Source organism: Coregonus clupeaformis, chromosome 13, assembly GCF_020615455.1.
Source record: "Coregonus clupeaformis isolate EN_2021a chromosome 13, ASM2061545v1, whole genome shotgun sequence".
NCBI lineage: Eukaryota > Metazoa > Chordata > Actinopteri > Salmoniformes > Salmonidae > Coregonus > Coregonus clupeaformis.
The window spans coordinates 46,193,434-46,219,903 of NC_059204.1; the positions used below are offsets into that span (position 1 = coordinate 46,193,434).

Sequence of the window (26,470 nt, forward strand, 5' to 3'; positions counted from 1 at the left end):
ATACAAGCATGGGTTGGGAAAATTGAAGTTATTGTAAAAGTGGGAGATTATGGGCAACTCACAATAAGGACATCAACTCAGAAACAGGAGAACATGAGGACAGTTGAACTCAAGCACTTTATTCAGTTGAGATGAGTGTCTGAGATGTCTTTCTACTATCCCCTCCAACCTTCTCCTCATCCTCGCAAACATCCAAATCATACATTCCACATGCTACTTGGCATGCATATGACACTAACATGTGTTCATTAACCGAGGACATTCCAATGCATATGCATTATCTCATTGTCTCTCTATACCCTGTCACTTCCTAATACAGTCATGTTCTACCGCATGCTGAACCTCAACTTAAGAAGAAATTGGATGTAGTGATTTGACCCCAACCCTGACATTGACGTCGATGACCTCCAAGCTCATTAGGACAGGAGATTTGGATGGAACTAGTGACATAAAATAGCATGCATCAGCACCATTCGCAATCAGCGACATCTGACACCAAGTTCCTTCCTTAAAGTACTTTATTTATTTCCTTCTCCAAAACAAAAGTCGCCTGAGTGAGTATGAGGGAAGCTTTGCTCCTAGTGCCCTAGTCAATGAGAATAAAAAACACTTTTTAAAGGTCCTGATACAAGTGCCTTAGTTTAACTACTCACAGTCTACAGTGGCCTTGTTGGGCCAAACATTGCAAATCATAAACTGCAGACAGTGATGACTATAAGAATCCTGATATTGTGAAAGTTCATATTTGCTCTCTCAAGGGCTGAGTTCTTGCTTGACATGACCAGACACGGTTACTAATGAAGTCCAGGGCATCGGAGCAAAGCCTCCCAGTGAGTTGGGCGGGTGATCTTGGAGTTGGGTGGGTTGGGGTTTTTGGGGGGACGTGTGTGTACAGTATGTGGGTATGGATGGGACAGGGTAAGGGGAACAGAACAGTAGGGGGTCTGGGTTGTGTTTATAAGTCGCTCTCTCCGTACAGGGCACTGGAGAAGGAGATGTAGTCCAGCGCGCCTGGGGGCACGTCGCTGCCGATGTACTTGGTCATGCGGCTGATGCAGTAGTCGGCCTGCTCTGGTGGCAGCTCCCTGCGCAGTTCTTCCACTGTGATGTATGTCTGGGAGGGGAGGACACAGGTCAACTAGGGTCATCAAGGGTCACACCACGGACATCACAACACAACCAAAATCAATGGCTCCATGTGACTGAGTTCGCAGAAGAATAGGTGCAATAAGGGTGCCGCCCAACTCACCTTGTCTGAGGCCAGGATCTTGAATGAGGCCATGACCTGATCGGCGGTGTCTGTCTCGGCCGTCTCGCGGGTCATGAAGTCTATGAAGGCCTGGAAGGTGACCACACCTGTGTTGTTGGAATCCACCAACGTCATGATGCGGGCAAACTCCACCTCACCCTGAGGGACACAGAGAGAGAAAGAGAGGGGAAGGAAGAAATTATTATTCAAGTACAACAAATAATTACTCACACAGAGAAACCAAGTGACGGGGTCCTGAACAGTGTTGCCAACAATTTCTGTGAGATCCGCTATTGACTACTTGATTTGTCTCTAGATGAATTCACAGCACCAATTTGCCTTGCAAAAGCTGTGGTCACTGACATAGTGTTTTCACCCCCTCTGCCGCTGCACACCCCCTCCCCTTGTGCTTCTCATCCTGTGTGTGTGCCGTTGCTGTGACTGCTGTTGCACAAACAGCATCTCCCACTCTCATTTGCGGCAGAATTGAGTGGGAAAAGTCACTAAATGCTATCAAAACCATAGAAACCCTCAGTGTCAAAACTCCCTAAAGGCAGCCTGAAAAGTAGCTGAATTTGACGCTAGAATCTTTTACCAATAAAAGTCACTGGAGGGGTCTGAAAAGTCACTAAGCTGTTAAAACTGTTCCTGAAGCAGTCCTACTCACCAGATCGTAGCCCATGGAGATGAGACAGGCACGGAAGTCGTCTGGGTCCATCATACCATTTCTCTTCTACATAAGGAAAAACAAAGATCACTAAGCCACATGGCCAGGAAAGAGATGTAACATTAAAAGGTAACTGATACCTAGCTCAAGCTCTGTCTTACCCTGTCAAAGTGGTTGAAGGAGGCTCTGAACTCGTTGAGCTGCTCCTGGCTGATGCCCTTGGCATCTCGGGTCAGGATCTGGTTCTCCACCTCGTTAATGGTGCGGGCGATGGTGGTGAGGAGCTGCTCCCAGCCCACACGCACATGCTGAGAGGAAGAGTGAGGAGAATACAGGATTAGAATCTGAAGACTGTACAGGGGGGTAGGGGGAGAGCGAGGGCGGGTGGGGGGGTGAGAGAGCCCAGCGGCAGTACCTCCATGGTGTAGTTGGTGTGCTTGTTGTCGAAGATGAGGGACTCCTGGCTGAGCTGGTGATCTCCCTCCAGTTTGTCAATGTTACACTTGTAGTTGATGATGTTCTGCTCGTACTGCTTCAGGTTGCTCATCTGTTCCTCCAGGGAGCCGGCGATGTCCACAGACACATGGCTGATCTCCTACAGGAGGAGAGATGGGCTGTGTTAGAGTACAGCGACAGTTCATCACCATTCATTCATCTGATTTGATTTATTCAGCCAGAATAGCCACTGTTTCCATAGAATCAAAGAAAACATTCACATCACATAAAAGTTGTGTTAATACCAGGATTCGTTGACTTTGTCTTGAGAGGATACGCTTCAACACTTATAAAACAGATTTGGAATAATCTAATGAAGATGTGAGTTTGAGTGGGAGCTGTGGGGTGTTAGTTACCTCCATCTTGGTCTGGATCCAGGGTCCAATGATGTTGGCCTGGGCAGCAAACTGGCGCCTCAGCCTCTCATTGGACTGCTGCCTGGCGACCTCCTCCTGCAGCATCTGGTCCCTGAGGGGCACCAGGTGTTTCACCTACACACAGTAGATAAAGGATAGGCAAAGTTGAAGTACAAAGTTGATGACTCGACCTGGAGCTTGATGACTCCTGATGGATCAGTGTTAAAGTTTGAATGATGACCAAAGAATCGTTGCATTGAGTTTGTTTAATGCTTGTCTTTAGAACGAGAGGGGTCATCTCACTCCCTGAGTAGACAATATCAAAGAGATGGACATGTACTCACAGCATCCCATTTGTTGGTGATGTCCTGGGGGGACAGAACGGTGTAGGGGTTGACTCCTGACAGCTTGATGCCGTAGGTCTGAGCGATCTTCACGATCTCATTCTGGATGCCCATGGTTGCAATGCGCTCCTTATCAGCCTCTGGTAGGGTGGCCTTGAACTGGTCATGGGCTGTGATCAGACTCTGAGGAGGAGGTGAAGAAGAGACGAAGAATAGGATGAGCCAGGAAAAGAGGCCTAGGCAAATGAAGAGGAGGAACACAGGGAATGATGAAGAGGAGAAAGTGAAGGAAGGAGGAATTATACATAGATGTAAAGAGGATGTCCCAAACTAGCTCCCCCCTCTCCCCCCTACCTATCATGCCCCCTCCCTCTCTCTGCCTCCTACCTGGATCTCCTCAATGCTGTGAACAATGAACATGTCCTGTAAGTCCTCCATGGCTCCATCCATCCAGTTGTTGAAGGGGGCTGCTCTCTTGGCAAACTCCAGGTACAGCTGGTCAATGGTCTCCCACAGCTTCTCCACACGCTGAAAAACACACATAAGCCAGTCTGTGTTATCACCTGGGAATTGATGTCATCCCAGACTTGTATGGAGACTGAAAAAAAAAAAATCACGTGACATCTGAAGCCTATTTACTGTAAGTAGCGTAGGTTATATAGAGGGTAGGAAGGCACAGTGTTGTGGGGGTTAGAAATAGGGTCATGTATGTCTGTCTCCAGGGTACCTCCAGTGAGTCTCTCCTCTTCTGGGTCAGAGTGCCCAGGTTGTCCCACTGGTCACAAATGCCCTGGCAGCGGGCATTGATGGTGACAGCATCATGATAGTCCAGCTCACTAGGACATGAAGAATATCAGATTGGAGCTAGCATCCCCTCTGAGTCATTTCAGACCAAAAGAGGAAGGGAGATTTTCTTCCTTTTCTCACTCTCTCATTCTCCCCATCTTTATCATTCGATCAGTCTCTCTTTCAGTCTCTGTTACTCTCTCTGCCTGTCTCTCCTTTCCCCTCTCTCTCTCCTTACTTGAGCTCCTGGGCGATGGCAGCAATCTGCTCCACTCTGTCCTGGTGGGCGGCCAGGTCGCTCTCAAACGCCTCGTGCTTCCTCATCAGGGCACGGATTTCCATCAGAGAGGCAGACTCATAGTCCTTCATGGACAGCAGCTCCACCTTACCTGAAGGCCACAGAGACACACACTGACTAAAACGCAAGTAGAAATCCATTACATCTACTACACAAAGTTCAGAGCAGGGTTTTTCCAACCTTCTTAACAAACACAAACCCTCCACTTGATTTTAGATCATTGAGAGTCTCCCTTCCGCCGTTTCTATCCCCATCTCCCATACCTGAGGTCCAGGACTCGTGCAGAGAACACTTCTGCTTGAACTTCTCAGCCAGGTGGTCCAGTCTCTCCAGGCGGCGGATCTCAGTGAGCAGCCACTCCTCATAACCCTTCTCTACCTGCTCCAGACCCTTCCAGGCATTAGCAATGTCCTGAGGGGAGACGAGTCCAAGACAAACCAGGGGCTCAGTGAATGAGAACATGACAGACTAGACCAGATGACGGTAATGAGAGTAAAAGTCAGAGTCAATGGGAGGGGTGGCTGTGGGGGACGTACCGACACCATCTTGCCCTCAGAAGGCATGAAGGCGGGCCTGTTGCTCAGCCTCAGCTTGGTCTGCAGGGTGTTGAAGTTGATCTCCAGCTGACACTTCTCCTGCACCTTGGGAGGCTTGTGGACACGACGGTAGTCACGGAAGTCCTCCAGCTTCTGCTGCATGGCGCGCATGGTCTGCTCCGCCACACGGTTCTCCAGCCAGGGGATGGTGCGACGGATCCACTCCAGCAGCTAAGGGGAGAGGGTAGTATAAAGATGTATCCACTGAAGCCATCTTAACACAGAGTATTTGGAATGGACCAAGGTCAATCTAAAGGGTGCCCACCCACCTCACTGGCCAGCTTCTCATACTCCTCCATGAGCTTCTCGTTCTCCTGGTTGACAGCCAGCACCTTGCAGATCCTATTGGCAGCTGTCTCGGCCTATGACACAAGAACAGAGGTCAGGGAGGATGTCCAGGCTGGATGTCTAAGGGGAAAGGCTATGTAGAATGGTGGTCAGTAGGGAAACCTCACCTGCTCTGCTCCAGCAAAGGCATGATAGAAGCAGGACACATAGGTCATGATGGCTTTCTCATCGGGCTTTGGGGTGTTCACAATATCTGAAATGGAAAGAAAAAGTCAAAATGATTGCCATAGATATCCAGAGAAATCATTTGTTCCTCATTTTGGTTCAGACAATATGAGCGCTTATGAAAATGTGTGCTTTTTTTTCAGTAGCTAAGCACCATCTTAATAATGCTATATCTTTGATTTTTGGAGTCCTGTAAGAAAGGTTGTTCACCTTCTGCATCCAACATCTTGGGGATGTCCAGGTACTTCTCTGCCACCTCGAAGGCCGTGTTGAGGTTACCCATGGGGTCATCCTACAGACGCACACACAAGACATGACTCGGTGAGTAAGAGGCTACAGACTAGTACCAGTTGGAGCAGACAGGATGCACTCCTAGCCATGCTGAACTATGTAGGTAGCTCTCTTTACATTCACCATGAGAGAAATATTGTTTGAACCATGGTTTGTTCAAAAGAAGACGTTGTATCATTGTACTCCCAGACGAAAGCCATGCTGCCCAAACGTGTCAGAGTTTTCACATTTCTGTTCCATTGAACATAATAATTGTAATAATAAGCTGTTTAATTATATGAATAGTGTCTTGGTCCTTGTTTTTTTTATGACATTTAAAGATAATAATAGAACTAAGATATTGAATTAGTTATCATCATAGTCCACCAAATTCACATCACTTCTGAAGCCACTCCATGCATTATTGCTATTTTAGTCATTTTATCCTTAAGAAGATGATGCTGGATCATTTTAAGGTCTTTTTTTAGTGTCAATTCATATAAAACATGCACTGTTTTCAAGAATAGAAAACTGAACCAACTCGAACAGGTATTCGATTGTTACTTCAAACCAGTGCTTTAACAGAATCGGTCTGTCAGTAATGTTAGCCACAGCACAGTTCAGTTCTCTATGCCAGTTCCTCCATCCTCACCACTGATCATTTACAGAACAAAGAGCCTTTAGAAGAATCAAAAATACCAAGAAATACATTACAAAGATTCAGAGTAGACTATGGGCGTGAACAATGGTGTGGGCTGTTTGAGTGATGTTTGTGTGGGCAAATGGAGAGACTGGCTGAGTGTGGACCAGGGAGGTGCGGACCAATCATGCTGGGATGTGGGTGGGAAGAGTGACAGCACCTTGCGCAGTTTGGAGTAGTCAATGAGGTCAGGTCTGTGTCTGTGGATGAGGGCACACAGTGCCAGGCCATCCTTCCAGCTGAGACACAGACCCAGGGAGAGAGATAGATGGAAGGAATGACATACAAATCAATCAAAGATGAAAAGGAGGAAACAAGAGATGAATGCATAGTATCTGTGAAAAAGAGGTAAACACAGGGTGTGTGAAGCAGAGAAAAGGAGAAAACGTGAAAGTGTAACAGCGAAACAATGAGATGACGAATGGGAGAATCTCCTGTAACAACTTTGCAGATTGAGATCATTCAGGATTTAAACCATGGCTAAAACACATATCAGTGACTACAGAACGTATGTGATATGTTGTGATATGTTGTGAGCCAGCTATGTGACCAGAACAGGGTAGTGGCTGCTCACCTGATGTGGAAGTTCTGCACATTGACATTCCTGTAGGGGGCAGTCTTCCTCTGGCACCACAGCAACAGACCCTCCTTAGCAGAGGTCTCTGAACACACACAATGACATTAGGTAGGAATTTGGTTTTTTAAAAGCCCTTTATAGCATAGAAATAACCCTAACCGTGAGAAATGCCTATTACATATGTTGCATATATGAATGAGGAATTGTAAGGTGCTCTGAGAGGGTTTTGCTGTGTGTCTTTGAAGAGTTCTCACCCTCTACAGAGATGTCCTGGATGGCGAAACGCAGAATGATGGTCCAGATCATCCCCAGGGTCATCTTCACATTACCATCCACAATCTCTGCCGAGGTCAAGGGTCAGTTAGATCGGAGGATAGAGACATAAGATGTGGAAATACATTTGCTGGAAGTAGATGATTACTATGAGAAGATAAGGGTTTAGAAGGGTTTCTCACCCTCAGCACCGATGGACACCAGCTTGACTCCCTTGCTGCAGATGAAATCCAGGGCCTTGTTCACGTTGGCGATTCTGTGGAAACGCATTTTGCCTTTGTCTGGCTTGGGAAGCCTTTCACCTGCACATTCACAAACACACACACCAAGGACACGCTAGTTAGCATTCATGTAAGTGAATGGAAATTGTGAAATGTAGTTAGAATTTGACCATGCAGAAAAGAGTGAAACGTCAATGTTCAACAGCATTTGAGCCCTCTGCCTGTGGTGCCCAACTACCTGAGATGACCTCCAACAGCAACATGAGTTTGAGTCCATTCCTGAAGTCCTCCTCAATGTTCTCAATCTGTGTGCCCGCTTTACGCAGGTGAGAGTTGCACCAGGCGGTGAAGGTCTAAGAGAGAGAGACAGAGAGAGTGTGTTAGAATACTGCATAAAAATGTAGCCAAAATGCATTATGAAACACCTTTAACAGGATAGCGCAATTTGTCTTTTCAGGGTTTATGGGTCAATATATCTAGGTTACTACTGATCCTACTTTGGTTACTTCAAATTCTAGAAAAATAATCAACTTGAAACCTGCAGTACACAATGATCTCATACAAATGAGACATAATCTGTCATAACCAATGTAGACTGTGTATAACAGCTTGTGCAAAAAAATATTTTAGCATCATCATGAATGTTATTACATTTACATTTACATTTACGTCATTTAGCAGACGCTCTTATCCAGAGCGACTTACAAATTGGTGCATTCACCCTATAGCCAGTGGGATAACCACTTTACAATTATTATTTTTTTTATTTTTTTTTATTTTTTTGGGGGGGGTAGAAGGATTATTATTACTATTATTATTATTACACAAAGACATAGGGTAAACTATGCTGCATAAAATTCAAATGTCCCAATACCATGGCATCAGGTTTATGAACTGATATACAAACCAGCATCAATTCGTTATTTTCAATTGAAGCTATTATATAAAATTCTCGCTATAAAAAGAATGCTCAGTATATGGGGCATTGGACCGTCAGAGCGGTGCAGACTCTGCCACGCAGAAACAGAATCAATAGAGCATCTCTTTTGGTACTGTCCATCGTTAGCTTAATAATATCAGGGTGCGGTTGGACCTGCAAACTGTATTGTTGGGGGATTTGAAGGACCACAGTCTGTCAATAGGAAATATCATTGTGCTCTTGGGTAAATGTTTTATTTTTGGGGCAATTTCGGCATAAATGTTGCAGATGGGGAGGTTAAAGTCCCTAGAGAGAGACCATGGTAGAATGGAGGGATGTATTGAAAGAGGAAATGGTAGAATGACGATTTACTGGGAAAGATGTGTTGATCTGCGGCTGTCTGAAGGTTGGAATAAATACAGTGGGGAAAAAATATTTAGTCAGCCACCAATTGTGCAAGTTCTCCCACTTAAAAAGATGAGAGAGGCCTGTAATTTTCATCATAGGTACACGTCAACTATGACAGACAAATTGAGAAAAGAAAATCCAGAAAATCACATTGTAGGATTTTTATGAATTTATTTGCAAATTTATGGTGGAAAATAAGTATTTGGTCACCTACAAACAAGCAAGATTTCTGGCTCTCACAGACCTGTAATTTCTTCTTTAAGAGGCTCCTCTGTCCTCCACTTGTTACCTGTATTAATGGCACCTGTTTGAACTTGTTATCAGTATAAAAGACACCTGTCCACAACCTCAAACAGTCACACTCCAAACTCCACTATGGCCAAGACCAAAGAGCTGTCAAAGGACACCAGAAACAAAATTGTAGACCTGCACCAGGCTGGGAAGACTGAATCTGCAATAGGTAAGCAGCTTGGTTTGAAGAAATCAACTGTGGGAGCAATTATTAGGAAATATAAGACATACAAGACCACTGATAATCTCCCTCGATCTGGGGCTCCACGCAAGATCTCACCCCGTGGGGTCAAAATGATCACAAGAACGGTGAGCAAAAATCCCAGAACCACACGGGGGGACCTAGTGAATGACCTGCAGAGAGCTGGGACCAAAGTAACAAAGCCTACCATCAGTAACACACTACGCCGCCAGGGACTCAAATCCTGCAGTGCTAGATGTGTCCCCCTGCTTAAGCCAGTACATGTCCAGGCCCGTCTGAAGTTTGCTAGAGTGCATCCAGAAGAGGATTGGGAGAATGTCATATGGTCAGATGAAACCAAAATTTAACTTTTTGGTAAAAACTCAACTCGTCGTGTTTGGAGGACAAAGAATGCTGAGTTGCATCCAAAGAACACCATACCTACTGTGAAGCATGGGAGTGAAAACATCATACTTTGGGGCTGTTTTTCTGCAAAGGGACCAGGACGACTGATCCGTGTAAAGGAAAGAATGAATGGGGCCATGTATCGTGAGATTTTGAGTGAAAACCTCCTTCCATCAGCAAGGGCATTGAAGATGAAACGTGGCTGGGTCTTTCAGCATGACAATGATCCCAAACACACCGCCCGGACAACGAAGGAGTGGCTTCGTAAGAAGCATTTCAAGGTCCTGGAGTGGCCTAGCCAGTCTCCAGATCTCAACCCCATAGAAAATCTTTGGAGGGAGTTGAAAGTCCGTGTTGCCCAGCGACAGCCCCAAAACATCACTGCTCTAGAGGAGATCTGCATGGAGGAATGGGCAAAAATACCAGCAACAGTGTGTGAAAACCTTGTGAAGACTTACAGAAAACGTTTGACCTGTGTCATTGCCAACAAAGGGTATATAACAAAGTATTGAGAAACTTTTGTTATTGACCAAATACTTATTTTCCACCATAATTTGCAAATAAATTCATAAAAAATCCTACAATGTGATTTTCTGGATTTTTTTTCCTAATTTTGTCTGTCATAGTTGACGTGTACCTATGATGAAAATTACAGGCCTCTCTCATCTTTTTAAGTGGGAGAACTTGCACAATTGGTGGCTGACTAAATACTTTTTTTCCCCACTGTACATACACACATGCACAGTATGAATGTTTGAGGTCCTCCAATCAGGTGTGAGGGGGATGTGATTATTCTATGTTTTGCGTTTAGTTATTCATGTTTCGTTTTCGCGCTGGTACTGGTGGTTATGGGTACGCTCGCTACCATACAAGTCCGGGCGTCGGGCGGGGCTTGGTCCTTCTCGCTTTTGGAAAATCAATTTGGGCCGGGGGCGGGGGCTTCGCCCTGCGGTGTCTCGGGGTTGAGCCCACCCACTGACCAGAGCACCCACTGATGGGAAAGGCCATTCGTATTGTCTTGTATTGTTGTTGAAAAATAAAAATAATTAAGTCAAAAAAGCATAGGGTAAATGATACTGTATGTCCATTCATTTATGAGTATGGTATTTACCTATTTTCTAAGACTGTGAAATAGCTTTTACACATCATTTTGAAGAGTACATAGTAATGGCTACTATTTTGAACACATGACAATGTGATGCAGAAGCTGCTGTGGCAATACAAGGCAGAGAAAGCAGAGTCTGCGGGAAGGACTGAACCTAGAGTGAAGCTGTTGGAAGTTGCGAAGATCAATTTGTTTGTATTTATCGATGGGCTTAAGAAATAGATAAAAACACAGCATGTGCTGTTTTCCATAAACTGGAGCAGAGTGAGAGATCATGAGAGGGAAAGAGAGGGCGAAATGGAGAGAGACTGAAGAATGCTCAGGCCCAATGTAATTTGATTTAAGGCTGGAAGAGGAGACTCTTCCGCAGCAGGTGTCTAAACCTCAAATCACCCCCTACTGCCATAGATGCCCAATTTTAGACCGGGTTGGGGGAGGGGGGCGAAGGAGGAGCAGGGAGGCGGAGGAGTGGGTGAAGGAGGCTATATCGGGTAGCCAGGGGACAGCTGACAGCACAGCATTCCTGCAGGAGACACTCTCAGCCAACAGTGTGGGGAAAGGGAATGCTGGGAAAAAGAGAGGGGGTGATCTTTTTGAACAACTCTCCATGTTAGCTTTTCAGTAACACCTTTATCCTGCCCACTGGTGATTTGGGATGGGATAATACAATTATTAACCATTTATCCTTTTTCATCAGTGAAAGGCAGTGACCACTCTTGCAAAACCTCTTTATTACCAGTGAATTAATGAAAATGAAATACCTTAATGTGTTAAACTGATACTTAAGGATGATAGACCAATTCATAATGATCATCATAATGTTTAATTGACTTGTAAAATGAATATCAAAATGCCCAAGAACTCTGGAAAGAATGATAACATGGAATGGATCTCTTGTGTATGACACAGGTAAAGAAAACATCAGCAAGAATTGAGGAAATGAACAAGAAACAGACTTGGACAAAAGAGGCATTCATACTGATATAACAATGACCTATCCCTACCTACTAGACTAATGCATAACCAGTGTTGAACTACAACTTTACTGAGTAGTGTTCTGAGCTAGCTGGGGGTAATTCATGTCCAAATATCTATTGCACATAAAACCAGAATAACAAACAAGGCCTTACTACAACATTAATGTCTCAATGACCTGTTTCTAAAGCTGAACCAATAACATTACATTAACTCACATAACACAAATTCCCATACCGGCATACCACACCACACCATTCAGTAATTGAGCAACTCTTTCTCTAGCTGAGAATTACTGTACCAAGCCATGATTATATTACTATCACTTGTATTAATGCTAAGGTGTTAATCCAACTTCCAGGCTAAACCAGCCTTCAGAAAAATGCTAAACTGAGCATTGAAGCAAAGAAACTCCACCTGAAACGATGCTTGTTGCCGTCACTGAGGGCAATAGCTTCTCCAACGTATTACCTCAAACCAGAGTGAACTATGGGAAAAATACAGTGGCTATCATTGTGGAGCCCTGTTGGTAATATAGCAGGTCTGGGGCTATAGTCCTGCCATGTCTTCCTTCCAAGTCTCGTTCATCACTTGAATGTGAGGAAGCCTGGGAAACGAGGCTAGGTTTAAGGCCAGTGAGAGACTGTGGCCCTTAGCCTGGCACTCCCAGGGAGTTGTGAGAGACTGTGGCCCTTAGCCTGGCACTCCCAGGGAGTTGTGAGAGACTGTGGCCCTTAGCCTGGCACTCCCAGGGAGTTGTGAGAGACTGTGGCCCTTAGCCTGGCACTCCCATTCAGGGGGCTGTGAGAAACTGTGGCCCTGGGCCTGGCACTCCAAGGGGCTGGGCTGGCACTGGGATTAGCACCCTCCACAGGCATGCAGGCCTGAGTCACTGGGTCATCTGGCAGGAGCCCACCTGCTCTCTACTAACCATTGTTGTTAGTGGGGGCATTTCCATGAGCACTAACATGTGAAGTTCATAGGAGCATGTCAAATGTGGTGTCAAATGAAAGCTAGGAGTCCATATTGTTGAGATATTAAGGCATATATACATTTTCCAACAATTTTCCATCCAAAGAATTTGGAATAAGCAAAGGCTTTGATTTCTGGTCAACAGAAGGAAAAGGGGTCTTAGAAAACATCTACCAGAAAAAGTCTTAAAAAGGTATTAGAAATACATCAAAACACAATAATGTTGAAGTAAAGACCCCTGACAACTAATGTCAACGTTTATATTTATTTTTGCAGAAATCATTTGCCTTATGTAAATTTAAGAAATATAGCCTAGTGTCTTATCATTCTGTTACCAAAAACCCACATATCTTCAGGATATTTTCTAATTTCTCTCCCTCATGAGGGAGGATAGTGAAAGTTCACAGAAGTAACAAGTAAAGGTAGACCTACCAATTAGTTACAGTGTTTTTACTGATAACAATTATTATTATTATTATTATTATTATTATATATTTTAATTTTTTTAGGGGGTACTGATAACTGTTTGGTTTATGACGTATTAAGTGATTAAAACGCGTCATTCTGTTAGCAAATCGGTATTAGAATGACTAAAAAAATCTGTAACAGAATGACTGCAACTGAATTGGCTACAATGGGAATTCGTAGTAGTCTCAAACCACAGTTGGGTCACCTGCTACTGTCCTCCCTCCACTGGCATACTGTTATGTCCAGCTCATAACTGATTTATTTTACTTTCTGTCGCGTGGTGGTCAAAGCAAGAGTGTGAAAACAGTCTGGACAACCCCTCCACTTAATGTCACCTCTCACGGCACTTACTGACACCTACCCTCTTTCCATTTACTGTAACAAACCCTCTGCCCCACTGAGCACCGACTGACACCAGACATCCATGGACGTTGAAAAGTAGTTGTAAAGACTTGGTCTGCTCTGGACCAACCAAATTTGGTCTTGTTTGGGGAAGGAGCTCATTAGAATAATAGCAAGTGTGTAAAATAATACTCAAACATACGAAGAAGGATATAAAACATTTCTACCTTTGTGTACCTATTCAGGATACATCACCATGAAGAGAATGAGATTCATAATTATGCATTTCTGTATAGTACAGATCAGGGACCCATGATGTAATTCCTTTACCATAATTCCGTCACCGGATGTAAATCCACTTCACCTACTGTAGTTCAATAACCTAAATATGTTTGTTTCAAACTCAAGGTGTCATGTCATAGCTGACACCTCCATTCTTTCTGCAGACATCTTTGAATCTTCATTCGGTGTAGATATTTAACCAAGTTTTGGTCAAACGTGGTCACATAAAAACTAAGGTAGATTTCACCGTCATTCTGTTACCAAACTTTACATCTGCACTGTTCTTCGAGTAAATTTGTTTTTGTACAATTTTCAGTGGAAATTGTTAAAAGTAGTCCTTGTGCATAGAGTTGCATGGTTTGTTTAACTTTGCAATCAATCGTTTTTGTTTGGTATACTTTTAAAAGTTCAAAATCGGAGTCTCAGCGTCATTCTGTTACTGTGGAATTACCCTGGGAAAGAATATGGGACCTGCACCCTTAACACAGTGGGATGGCACAAGCAAGCCTGAGGGCTCAGACAGAGGAAACAGGCAGGCATCTGCACGTGGACACACAAACGTGTGCACACACAAAGAAAACATGAGCACACACAAACACTCATGAATATCTACAACACACAACATAGACTCAACATAGACTCATACACATGATGTTGTTTAGGTCTACTGTACACACACACACACAAACCTAACATTTATTTCCATTCAAAATCATATTTTCCCTAACCCTAACTCTTACCCTAAACCTAACCCCTAGACCTAAACCCTAACCCTAACAGCTAGCCTTTTTCCTCGTGGGGACGTGGGAAATGCCCACGAAGGAGAATTGTCCTAGTTTTACTATCCTTTTGGGGATTTCTGGTACTCACAACGATAGTAATACAAGCCCACACACGAAAAAAGTAACATATGCTTTTACCAAAACACTTTCACAATGTTTTATATCATATTAAGAGCAACAAAATATACTTTTGAGTCTGGCATTTAGCTAAATAACAGCGGTGTCACCAAATCCAAACGGTCCAAATTTCTAAACTCCCATCATGCAAGAAATAAAAGAGGACCGTTACACATCAGCATCAATATTTCCATTTTTTTTTCTTGTATGTACTGCCACCATTTCCATGATTACCTCTGAGTTGCCACCGTATAATGAACGCTTGGTTTCCAGTCCCTTACTGCTTGAATTGCTTTGCTAGTCCTACTTTAATCCACAATCCTCTATTTCTGCCACAGCCCAGATCAGTTTAAGAATTAGAATCCTTGTCTATGGAATTTTTTCAATAATAATAACACATTCTATAGTAAACAACATTGCAGTATGTTTGTGTTTACTATGTGTTTCACAACTCTTGTATCAGTGTAAATAACTATGGTAATATACAGTGCATTCGGAAAGTATTCAGACCCCTTGACTTTTTCCACATTTTGTTACTTTACAACCTTTTTCTAAAATGGATTAAGTTGTTTTTTCCCCCCTCATCAATCTACACACAACACCCCATAATGACAAAGCAAAAACAGGTTTCTATAATTTTTTGCAAATGTATTAAAAATAAACAACTGAAATATTACATTTACATAAGTATTCAAACCCTTTACTCAGTACTGTATTGAAGCACCTTTGGCAGAGATTACAGCCTTGAGTCTTCTTGGGTATGACCCTACAAGCTTGGCACACCTGAGTGGCGCAGTGGTCTAAGGCACTGCATCGCAGAGATCCTGGTTCGAATCCAGGCTCTGTCGCAGCCGGCCGTGACCGGGAGACTCATGGGCGGCGCACAATTGGCCCAGCGTCGTCCAGGGTAGGGGAGGGAATGGCCGGCAGGGATGTAGCTCAGTTGATAGAGCATGGCGTTTGCAACGCCAGGGTTGTGGGTTTGATTCCCACGGGGGGGGGGGGGGCAATAAATTAAAAAAATTATAATAATAATATGTATTCACTAACTGTAAGTCGCTCTGGATAAGAGCGTCTGCTAAATGACTAAAATGTAAAAAATGTAATGTAAATGTATTTGGGGAGTTCTCCCATTCTTCTCTGCAGATCCTCTCAAGCTCTGTCAGGTTGGATGGGGAGCGTCGCTGCACAGCTATTTTCAGGTCTCTCCAGAGATGTTTGATCGGGTTTAAGTCCGGGCTCTGGCTGGGCCACTCAAGGACATTCAGAGACTTGTCCCGAAGCCACTCCAGCGTTGTCTTGGCTGTGTACTTAGGGTCGTTGTCCTGTTGGAAGGTGAACCTTCGCCCCAGTCTGAGGTCCTGAGCGCTCTGGAGTAGGTTTTTATCAAGGATCTCTCTGTACTTTGCTCCGTTCATCTTTCCCTCGAGCCAGACTAGTCTCCCAGTCCCTGCCGCTGAAAAACATCCCCACAGCATAATGCTGCCACCACCATGCTTCACCGTAGGGATGGTGCCAGGTTTCCTCCAGACGTGACACTTGACATTCAGACCAAAGAGTTCAATCTTAGTTTAATCAGAACAGATTATCTTGTTTCTCATGGTCTGAGAGTCCTTTAGGTGCCTTTTGGCAAACTCCAAGTCGGCTGTCATGTGCCTTTTACTTAGGAGTGGCTTCCGTTTGGCCACTCTACCATTAAGGCCTGATTGGTGGAGTGCTGCAGAGATGGTTGTCCTTCTGGAAGGTTCTCCCATCTCCACAGAGGAACTCTGGTGCTCTGTCAGAGTGACCATTGGGTTCTTGGTCACGTCCCTGACCAAGGCCCTTCTCCCTCGATTGCTCAGTTTGGCCGGGAGGCCAGCTCTAAGAAGAGTCTTGGTGGTTCCAAACGTCTTCCATTTACGAATGTTGGAGGCCACTGTGTTCCTGGGGACCTTCAAATGCCGCAGAAATGTTTTGGTACCCTTCCCCAGATCTGTGCCTCGACACAATCCTGTCTCAGAACTCTACGGACAATTCCTTCAACCTCATGGCTTGGTTTTTGCTCTGACATGCACTGTCAACTGTGGGCCCTTATATAGACAGGTGTGTGCCTTTCCAAATCATGTCCAATCAATTGAATTTACCACAAGTGGACTCCAATCAAGTTGTAGAAACATCTCAAGGATGATCAATGGAAACAGGATACACCTGAGCTCAATTTCGAGTCTCATAGCAAAGGGTCTGAATACTTATGTAAATAAGGTATTTCTGTTTGTTTTTTTTATATACATTTGCAGACATTTCTAAAACCAGTTTTCTCTTTTTCATTATGGGGTATTTTGTGTAGATTGATGAGGATTTGTATTTATTTAAGCCATTTTAGAATAAGGCTGTAACGTAACAACATGTTGAAAAAGTCAAGGGGTCTGAATACTTTCCGAATGCACTGTAACCACAATAGTCACAAGAGATGATTACTCACACTCTTAGCTCCTCACCAAAGGATTTGGCAAGGTTTGTAACTAGACTGAACATAAACAATGTACATCCTTCCACTCGAGATGAAAGTGTAGGAGCCATAATCATTTACATTTTTACATTTTAGTCATTTAGCAGACGCTCTTATCTAGAGCGACTTACAGTTAGTGAGTGAATAACCTAAAGCACCAAACAATCACGTCAAAGCAAGGGTTGAATCAAAACAAAATCCACAAACGCTTTTCTAAAAATAGAATAAAAACGGTACTGTATTTCCAGCCACTTCGCTCCATACCAGTTATGTTTTGTACATGACATAAATCTTTATCTTTGTTATTTTATCTCCATCGCTAAGTTAAATGTAATACATCATTTAGGTGTACAGCAAAAAGCATGCATGGAATATTGTTTTGTTTGCAGCAGTAAAGGGCTACGAGTAGAAGTCTGTGTTATGTTGGTACCACAGTGTCATCAAAGGAAAGAATGAGGACGTCCCCAAAACATGCAAAATGGTGCCCATTGTTACTTCACTCCTGGCATGGTATACCTGTGTAAGCCTTTGAGGTGAGTTGTTGAATGGTTATAGTTGCTGTTCCACACCACTTCTTGTATAGGTTTGGTTAATGTTATAATAAACCCATTCTATAGACTGAGTACCAAGCACCAAGTGACTATCAAAATGCAACTGAAATCCTCTATCCTGTCTGCATCTACAAGGAATGATCATTTCAAAAAACTTGGGGGAGGGCAGCGCCCATTACTGCTATAATGATAATCCCATCCCTACAAAGTTATACTATAACACATTACATGTCAGACCATACACAAGAGGTTTAATTTCTCGTGGACAGACTACGCAATCGAGCAACTGACCAAATTGTGTGAGTTTTTAGTTCTGAGATAAATGGCTAACAAAAGGTAACCACCTACGAGTACCAGTCTGTTTGTGCCATCATGCCAACTCCCTGTCACTCATTGTTATGTTTGGCTTGACAATGACAGCAATGGCGTTGACAAGAGCACAAACAGATCTGGGACCAGGCTAGTTACTACCGCATAATGACTTACAACATGTCAACTAGTGATGCGCCCCGTCAGCTCATTGAGTTAATGGCCACCGCATGTATGTCTGCCAGCATTTGAGAGGGCTGCAGAAACTCCACTGACTATTAATAACTGCTAAAGGGCTAACATCATCAGCATAATTTGTAGGCCTGGTGTCGAAAGTACAGTGAGTCTTATAAGACTGTACCGACAGATATTGACGCTTACATGCAGTTATGGATGATGCAACATGGTATCTATTAAAAGACACAAGGATTTATAAATGCCGCTTACTAACAAAACAGATTAACCAAAAGCATTATGCAATAACGTAGCATTGGTACTACTACATATAGCTTATGTACATTATCATCTCATTAGACAGAAAACTCACAAATACAATACTAATACATTCTGGCATTTACGATTATGGAAGACAACATTTGTGAACGAGACATTTACATTTTAGTCATTTAGCAGACGCTCTTATCCAGAGCGACTTACAGTTAGTGAGTGCATACATTTTTTCATACTGGCCCCCCGTGGGAATCGAACCCACAACCCTGGCGTTGCAAGAGCCATGCTCTACCAACTGAGCTACACGAGACAGTGAGAATTTATGACACCTGTCCCGCACCTGCCATATTTTAAGAGTGAGGATCCAATTTCAGTCCTAACAGAGAAGGACCTCCCCTCTCCCTAAAACACCTAGGACATCAATCATGCCCCATTTCCCAAATCCCACCACTGGCCACTGCTAAAGCAGCGAACATAGCTGTAATAATTACATCATCATGGTCTATTCACAGTGACATTGTTACCCTCTCGTGTCCCACGTATGTACAAAGACCTTGTTTCCTTTACACAGGAAGTTTCATTTGATCTCATTTTGTCCAGTTTGGAGCAGCGGGTCAACAGAGATCTTTTGGTCAAAGATAATTGATTTATCATAAAGATACCTTTACCTGAATCTGATGGATTTTCACAGACTATTTAATCAATAATGATATCAGTAATGACAGTTCATTATATGGGGCATTGGAGACAGTTAGGCCTACACCTATACAATATAATTAATTTGCATGACATTAGCTAAATTGAGCACATTTACAGTGTTTTGGAATACAGGAGACACTCGTAAGAACAGGTTACAACAGAATTCTGTGTAGACCCTTGACTGGTATTTGGGGGGCGGAAGAGTACGTTGGAAATGCTAGCACCAAGCAAGCTTGGGATTTTTTTTATTGGGGCTCTTCTCTGCCATCGTGAGTTGTCACATTAAGTCACCATTCTGGACACTTGCCTAGTGTAGAGTAAGGCCTTTGCCATGTACACTTGCCTAGTGTAAAGCAAAATGTATAAATGGGGTCATCAGAATTACCTGCGTGACCGCAACTCCTGACACCGATAACGCCCCACCACCGTTGGCCTACTGGGCCACACCAGGCAGTTTATAGAAGCTGCCCTACAAGGACACCTCTTCTGGAATAGCAACTGCCATTTGATCATACTGATGGCTTTCTCAGCCTCCCTCCCTCTACAGCCTGTAAAAGGCTCCCCCATCTTGCCCTCTCTCTCTCCCGACAGATTCAGCCACCATAATTCCCTGATCTCCAAAACCAAAGAGTTGTACCTTAACTTACCTGCTAATCTTTCAGAATGTAGAAAAACGGCTCAAATGAATGTATTGAATGATTTCACAGTCACATAGTTTAAGTTACCCTTATGAGAAAATAAATAGATATGACAGGTGAACTAGGTGAGACAAGATACACCTGCTGTTATAATAATTTCTACAAGTGAATAATAGATCATGCTGACCATAGGAAGTTGTAATTGGTGTATTTGGCTGTAGTTCATTGCTAGCCAGGCTTGTAGTTCATTGCAAACCGGTGTTGAAACTGAGTCAGGACCACCCAAAAGCATTAACTGCATTCCATCATACTGTATCAGGGTGTTAAAATGTTCAATGACCATGCAGTGGAAAGCCAATCAATAACTACGCAATAAGACATTGAGATAGTATGGTTTTAGAGGCTGGTATTTTTTGCACAGCATTTAGTGGACCAGAATACACACAGCACACTGGTTCATGTGCTGGAAAAAGATACAAGTGATAGAAACTTGATAAGAACATTTCAGCAGTTGTGGTTTCATCACTCATCACTGACAAACATCCATACAACAAAATGTTTCAAGTGTCATGTATTACGTTTTAATGTCACGTGCACAAGTACAGTGAAATGACTTTCTTGCAAGCTCTAAAATGTCTGTGTATTTGTAACAATATTGTGTGAGCAAAGCAATATAATGTAACTCCTTCAGAGATGCTTAAAGGAGTAGTATTTTACAACTTGATGTTAGTTGGTTCTTCACCCTGAATGTAGTCTTTGGGACCATAGAAACTGTAATCCATGGTTCAGTTTTCTTTAAAACAGCCACTACAAACTTCAGCTAACTTTAGCCACCACAAGCTAACAATCAATGGAAGTGATGGGGGCATGTGAGCATGTTCTTTTTAAATGGCCAAATAACCTTTAAAGATGAACTATGCAGAAATCGCTCAGCCATTTCCTGCTTGCTACAATTCTAATAGTTTGCCTAATTTTAGTTTATGTGACAAAACAAGCAGTCATTGTGTAGAGAATCCTTGTAGCATCTAAACTGCTGTGAAATATATTTTCCTTAACCAAAAATATTGTATTTTCAGCTGTTTGAAGCTGGTGTACAAAACCGAAAGTAAAAGACACAAAAACGAAACTTAAGTACGGGAAGCATAGAAATAGCGCACATAGAACAGATACCGCTTCTTAGACTTGCTTTCAATGAGAATGAAAGATCTAACACACATTTCTATGTGCATTTGGTCAGGTCGCCTAACAAGTTATATACTGTAGCTTTAAGTAACATCAAACCAAATATAGAGTTGATTTGAATTGATTTCAGGTGATTTGGACATTCTTTTTTTTTTTTACATGCTCACATGCCCCCATCACTTCCATTGATTGTTAGCTTGTGGTGGCTAAGGTTAACTGAAGTTTGTAGTGGCCGTTTAAAGAACTGAACCATGGATTAGTTTCTCTTGGCCCATAGAATACTTTCAAAGTGAGAAACCATCTAACATCAAGTTGTAAAATAGTGAACTACTCCTTTAAGTGGGTATAAGTGGGTATAATACATAACAATCCAGCAATCCCTCTGTGAGGCAGAGCATGTCACCTGTGAGCCTGATGCATGTGGAGTGGTGTAAAACTGGTACCTTGCCTAGGCTGCTGCATCCAACAATCTATGTAGCAACTGATGGAGGCCAAACAGAGTGCTAACAGGTGGTAGACAGACAGACAGACCGACCGACCTATGGTAGTCAGGGCCCAGAGACCAGAGGTAGGATCAGACAGCCCTCCATAAACATTGATTAGGCCTAATCCCTAAACTACACCCTGAGCCAGGGGAACACCCAACCACATGTTACAGCATTAACCGTAAACCTAAGAAGATAGTTAAAGGTGTAGATATGAAATACATAGTATAATACAGGAATATATAATCCCAATTGTTATTTTTGCAGGTAAATCCTGGACGCAAACACCATTGCGAAAGGTGAACATACTCGATGCAATAAATTCTCAAATGCCACAAAAGAGGGTCCCTAGGCATCTACTGAGTGCAGTGCAACATAATCAGAGCTGACATGATCATAGTCTCGCGTCATAGCCTTAACATTATTAACTGATTGGGTTCTAGGTGCCATGATTAATGCATTTTTATCTGAACATCCCGACTATGCCACTGGTAGCAAGCAACAAACACAGAAATCACAAGGCCCTCTACGACAAGAATTTCCGTAGGCTTATGTGAAGTAAGTTAGTGTGTACAGTCATCACATTTGTTCTTAAGTGTTTGGCGCAAACAGTCCCTAAGGACTTGAAGAGGACCTTCTGGTCAGATGCCTGCACCCCAAAATAGTGAATTCAGCATGGAGGTTGTTCCAGTGTATTAAAGCCTATCTTGCTGTGATCCTGACAAAAGTACAACGGCACAGTGAGCACAAGTCAAAAGAATGGTGATGTTCTAGAGGTTTTTACTTAAAACATTTAGGGCCCTTAATGGATACGTCTACCATGGTGTACTCTCATAAACCCCCAGAGAATGATGAACAAGCAAAGTGCTTGCAGTAGCAGTGGGATTGATGGGTTGAAGGGACATGATAGAAGGGTTGAGGTACAGGTTAAGTATTTATAGTTCATTAGTCTATTTAGGGGTCTGAAACGCAGCAAGCTCTCTTGCCACTTCTACGTCTCCCTGTCTTGGTGTTGCCATCTGTTGCGGTCTCTCACTGTTGCGGTCTCGGCACTATAGAAACTGTAAGAGACTGATGTGAAACCAATGCAGCCTAACCCGGTCAATGACAACTATCAGACATCCCAAGTATCCATTGCTATCTGGGATACTTGGGACGTCCCTACCCCCCATTGAAGTTGACATTTTAAATGGTTAAGGTAAGGGTTAAGGTTTGGTAGGGGTTATGGTTGAAGTATAAACTGGTATAATTATGTGCAATCAATCTTCCCAAATCTAACAGGTGAATGAATGACCAGTATTGAATTAGATCAGTGAGACTGTTACCCATTCCCAAAATGTTATTGTGCATGCAATCATTTAATCAATAAGTTCACTGACAACTCATTACATATCCACAGAGATCACACTAACAATGTTACTCCCTGTAGGCTACATAGGCCCCTGTTGTGAATATTGAGAAAGAAGAGTATGTTAACGTGAGATAAAGATTGTGAAATGTAATTTTCCATAATGCATCGCAACCTTTGTGGGCCCTCCTACTTAGTATGACTCGGTAAAGAATATTACCTTGCGCTGCTGTTTCTCCCAGGCGGGGTCCAACAGAAGGTCTCTGTCCCAATCATCCTCTTGGTTCATGTAGACTTGCTCGGAAGTCATGTAGGAGCCATATTGCACCTGAGTTTCGATTGCTGTCATTTCGCTGTCTCCTTTGGGAGATGCTTATCCCCTCGACCTAATGAATTTAATTTGCACCTTTCAACTCCTAAGCCCGCAAATTTGTAGGGACACTTTCTGTGGCAGAGAAAGCTGCGCCCGATTTCAGATTCCTGCCTACAGATGCTACTCCAACCGCACGAAGTAAAGACGGCACTCCAACCCCTGGTCAGAGGCGACACACGTGACAGCAACCGGTTAAATACAAGTGACACACCAACAAGGCTATAGGCGTAACTACAGGATGTCCAGACGTGCATATCAGTTTCATTACGCCTTTTGCAGATGCACCAATCTATTCTACACTAAACCAAAATATAAACGCAACATGTAAAGTGTTGGTCCCATGTTTCATGAGCTGAAATAAAAGATCCCAGAAATGTTCCATAAACACAAAAAGGTTATTTCTCTCAAATGTTGTGCACAAATTTGTTTACATCCCTGTTAGTGAGCATTTATCCTTTGCAAACAAGTATCCATCCACCTGGCGTTGCGGGCGAGCGGGTTGCTGATGCCAACGTTGTGAACAGAGTGCCCCATGGTGGCATGGTATGGCAGGCATAAGCTACGGACAACAAACACAATTGCAATTTTAATGCACGAAAATTCCGTGACGAGATCCCGAGGCCCATTGTGAGGCCCATTTTTTAAAAAGGCATCCTGACCAACAATCTGTATTCCCAGGCATGTGAAATCCATAGATAGGGCCAAATGAATTTATTTCAATTTACTGATTTCCTCATATGAACTGTAACTCAGTAACATCTTTAAAATTGCTGCATGTTGTGTTTATATTTGTGTTCAGTAAAGAATGCATGACTTCTCTACAGATCAATATGAGTCACTTTGGATGCATTTACACAGGCAGCCCAATTCTTACCCCCCCCCACCTTTCAGTAAACATGTCCCTCCATGCCCGTAAAAAAGTATGCTATCCAAAGCAAATTAGTTGTTTCAATGTCATTTATTGAGTCTTACAAATAACATAGTACAATGTGTCTTAATTGAACTAATATGACAATAAAAAATTAAACATTTATCACTAAGCATTTCAGGTGATTATTATTTTTATATTTCAAATAAATGGTTCTGCAATCAACCTGTATTTCCTTTTCTGTAATGGACAAATAACCATAATCTACAGATTTACAGTATTTTCCCTGATTTCTAATAAAGCTTGATCTTACATATATTTTCCATCTTAATCCACATGAGCTCAAACAAGTCTCTTAGTAAAAATATGTTGTCAGGAGTTCCAATGCACAAAAGATTGAGAAGGGGGAACTGGAGAACAATTGTTTAGTAGTATGTGGTTAGTGCTGATTTAGAACCTGAATGTAACAGATGAGTAAGGGAACTTTGATTCAAACTGTGCAAGGTGTACCGTAAACCGATATACACTGAGTGTACAAAAAAAATTAGGAACACCTTAATATTGAGTTGCACCCCCTTTTACCCTCAGAACAGCCTCAATTCATCTGGGCATGGTACAAGGTGTCGGAAGCGTTCCACAGGGATGCTGGTCCATGTTGACTCCATTGTTTCCCACAGTTGTGTCAAGTTGACTGGATGTCCTTTGGGTGGTGGACCATTCTTGATACGCACGGGAAACTGTTGAGCATGAAAAACCCAGCAGCGTTGCAGTTCTTGACACACTCAAACTGATGCGCCTGGCACCTACTACTATACCTTGTTCAAAGGCACTTACATCTTTTGTCTTGCCCATTCACCCTCTGAATGGCGCACGCACACACACGCACACACACAATACATGTCTCAATTGTCTCAAGGCTTAAAAATCCGTCTTTAACTGGTCTCCTCCACTTCATCTACACTGATTGAAGTGGAATTAACAAGTTACATCAATAAGGGATCATTGCTTTCACCTGGATTCACCTGGTCAGTCTGTCATGGAAAGAGCAGGTGTTCCTAATGTTTTGTACACAGTGTAGTCCGACCTCAGTCAAAAGACCAATTAGTGTCAATAGATCAGAATTGCACTGCCTGTGTAAACGCAGCCTAAGAAATCTTAACGGGATACTTCAGGATTTTGGCAATGAAGCCCTTTATCTACTTCCCCAGAGTAAGATGAACTCGTGGATACAATTTTTATGTTTCTGCGTGCAGTTTGAAGGAAGTCGTCAACTGGTGTTTGCACAATTGCTATCTAGTATTAGCGCGATGACTGGAAGTCTATCGTAACTGCTAGCATGCTAGTAGATACCATAAACTTCAATTGTGCCAACGCTAGCTAGCATTGGCTCGAGAAACATACTGGATGCAGAGACATAAAAATGGTATCCATGAGTTCATCTGACTCTGAGGAAGTAGATAAAAGGGCTTCATTGCCAAAATCCCAAAGTATTCCTTTAAATCAACCACACGATAACATTAAGGTTCCCAATCAAGGTGTCCAAATTGTAATTAGACAATTTAACAGGGCGATTAGGAACTGTAGAATTGACTTTGCAACGTAACTAGACAGGGGAGGTACAATACTGAATGGTGTCCTCTTGGCATCCATATCTTCTAAGCTAACGCAGCTGTGGAATGTTTTCTCTAGGCGATGGTGTTGTAGGCCTGTAGATGTATTGGTTATGGGATAAGAGTGAGAGGGTTGGGCGTTGTGTTGCGGATTGAAGGGGGGTAGGTGGATTTGAGCCGGTCAGTGGTGCATTGGTTACTCACCCAACATGCGTGGGACACAGTTGTCGATAGCCCTACCTCCCTCCGTTCATCTGGCCTTTTGCGTACCACTGCGTCCTTAGCCGTTCAAAGCACAGCTGGAACACCTCAGTTTTGAGAGTGAATGCACGTCTCGTCTCACTGGAAATACCTCAGAAAAATATGCCACAACACAAACATACGCAACATCTCCGGCAAACCCCAATCTGATCATCCTCAATTACAATAGGATAGTTTCCTAAATCTGTTTGAGTACAGGTAAAAAAATAAATAAAAAAATCTGGAGGGATTACCTCAATAGTTATTGAATGACATTATATAGTGGTTAATTTCAATTTGGCTTAATACTTCCTTTAAAAATAAATAGAATTAAAGAAAAGAAGACAAATCCATGACTACTGTAGATGGGTCATCTAATTCCCTTATGGAAAACGGCATCAGAAAGAGGCATGGAAAGGCTGGATTATTTCCAGGCACATCCAACAACAAACCCAGATCAGGTGGGACTGCAAAGGCTGGATAGTGTATGTGCCATGGTGTGCCATGGTGTGGGTTCACTAACCCGTTGGACATGGCCAGACATTCAGGCCCCTATGTCTGTGAACTGGGTGTCTTGTTATAGTTTCTTGGGCTTCCAGCATCACAGATCTCAAATAAACAATAAGATGGGGTG

At 43.0% G+C, this 26,470-nt stretch overlaps 1 protein-coding gene across 1 annotated transcript; it reads right to left on the bottom strand.

Moving 5' to 3' along the window:
* Positions 1-98: 98 nt before the first annotated feature.
* LOC121579611 (alpha-actinin-3) lies at positions 99-23,299 on the bottom strand. The gene is made up of 21 exons (XM_041894351.2): positions 22,966-23,299; positions 7,584-7,698; positions 7,307-7,426; positions 7,106-7,192; positions 6,849-6,936; positions 6,435-6,513; positions 5,515-5,596; positions 5,247-5,332; positions 5,061-5,153; positions 4,732-4,962; positions 4,459-4,606; positions 4,136-4,286; positions 3,839-3,947; positions 3,499-3,639; positions 3,112-3,294; positions 2,768-2,902; positions 2,332-2,511; positions 2,078-2,224; positions 1,917-1,982; positions 1,250-1,408; positions 99-1,114 (listed from the first exon to the last, which is right to left on the bottom strand). Exons 1-21 carry the CDS (start codon positions 23,092-23,094, stop codon positions 956-958), a joined length of 2,688 nt encoding a protein of 895 aa, XP_041750285.1. The 5' UTR covers positions 23,095-23,299; the 3' UTR covers positions 99-955.
* Positions 23,300-26,470: the final 3,171 nt, after the last annotated feature.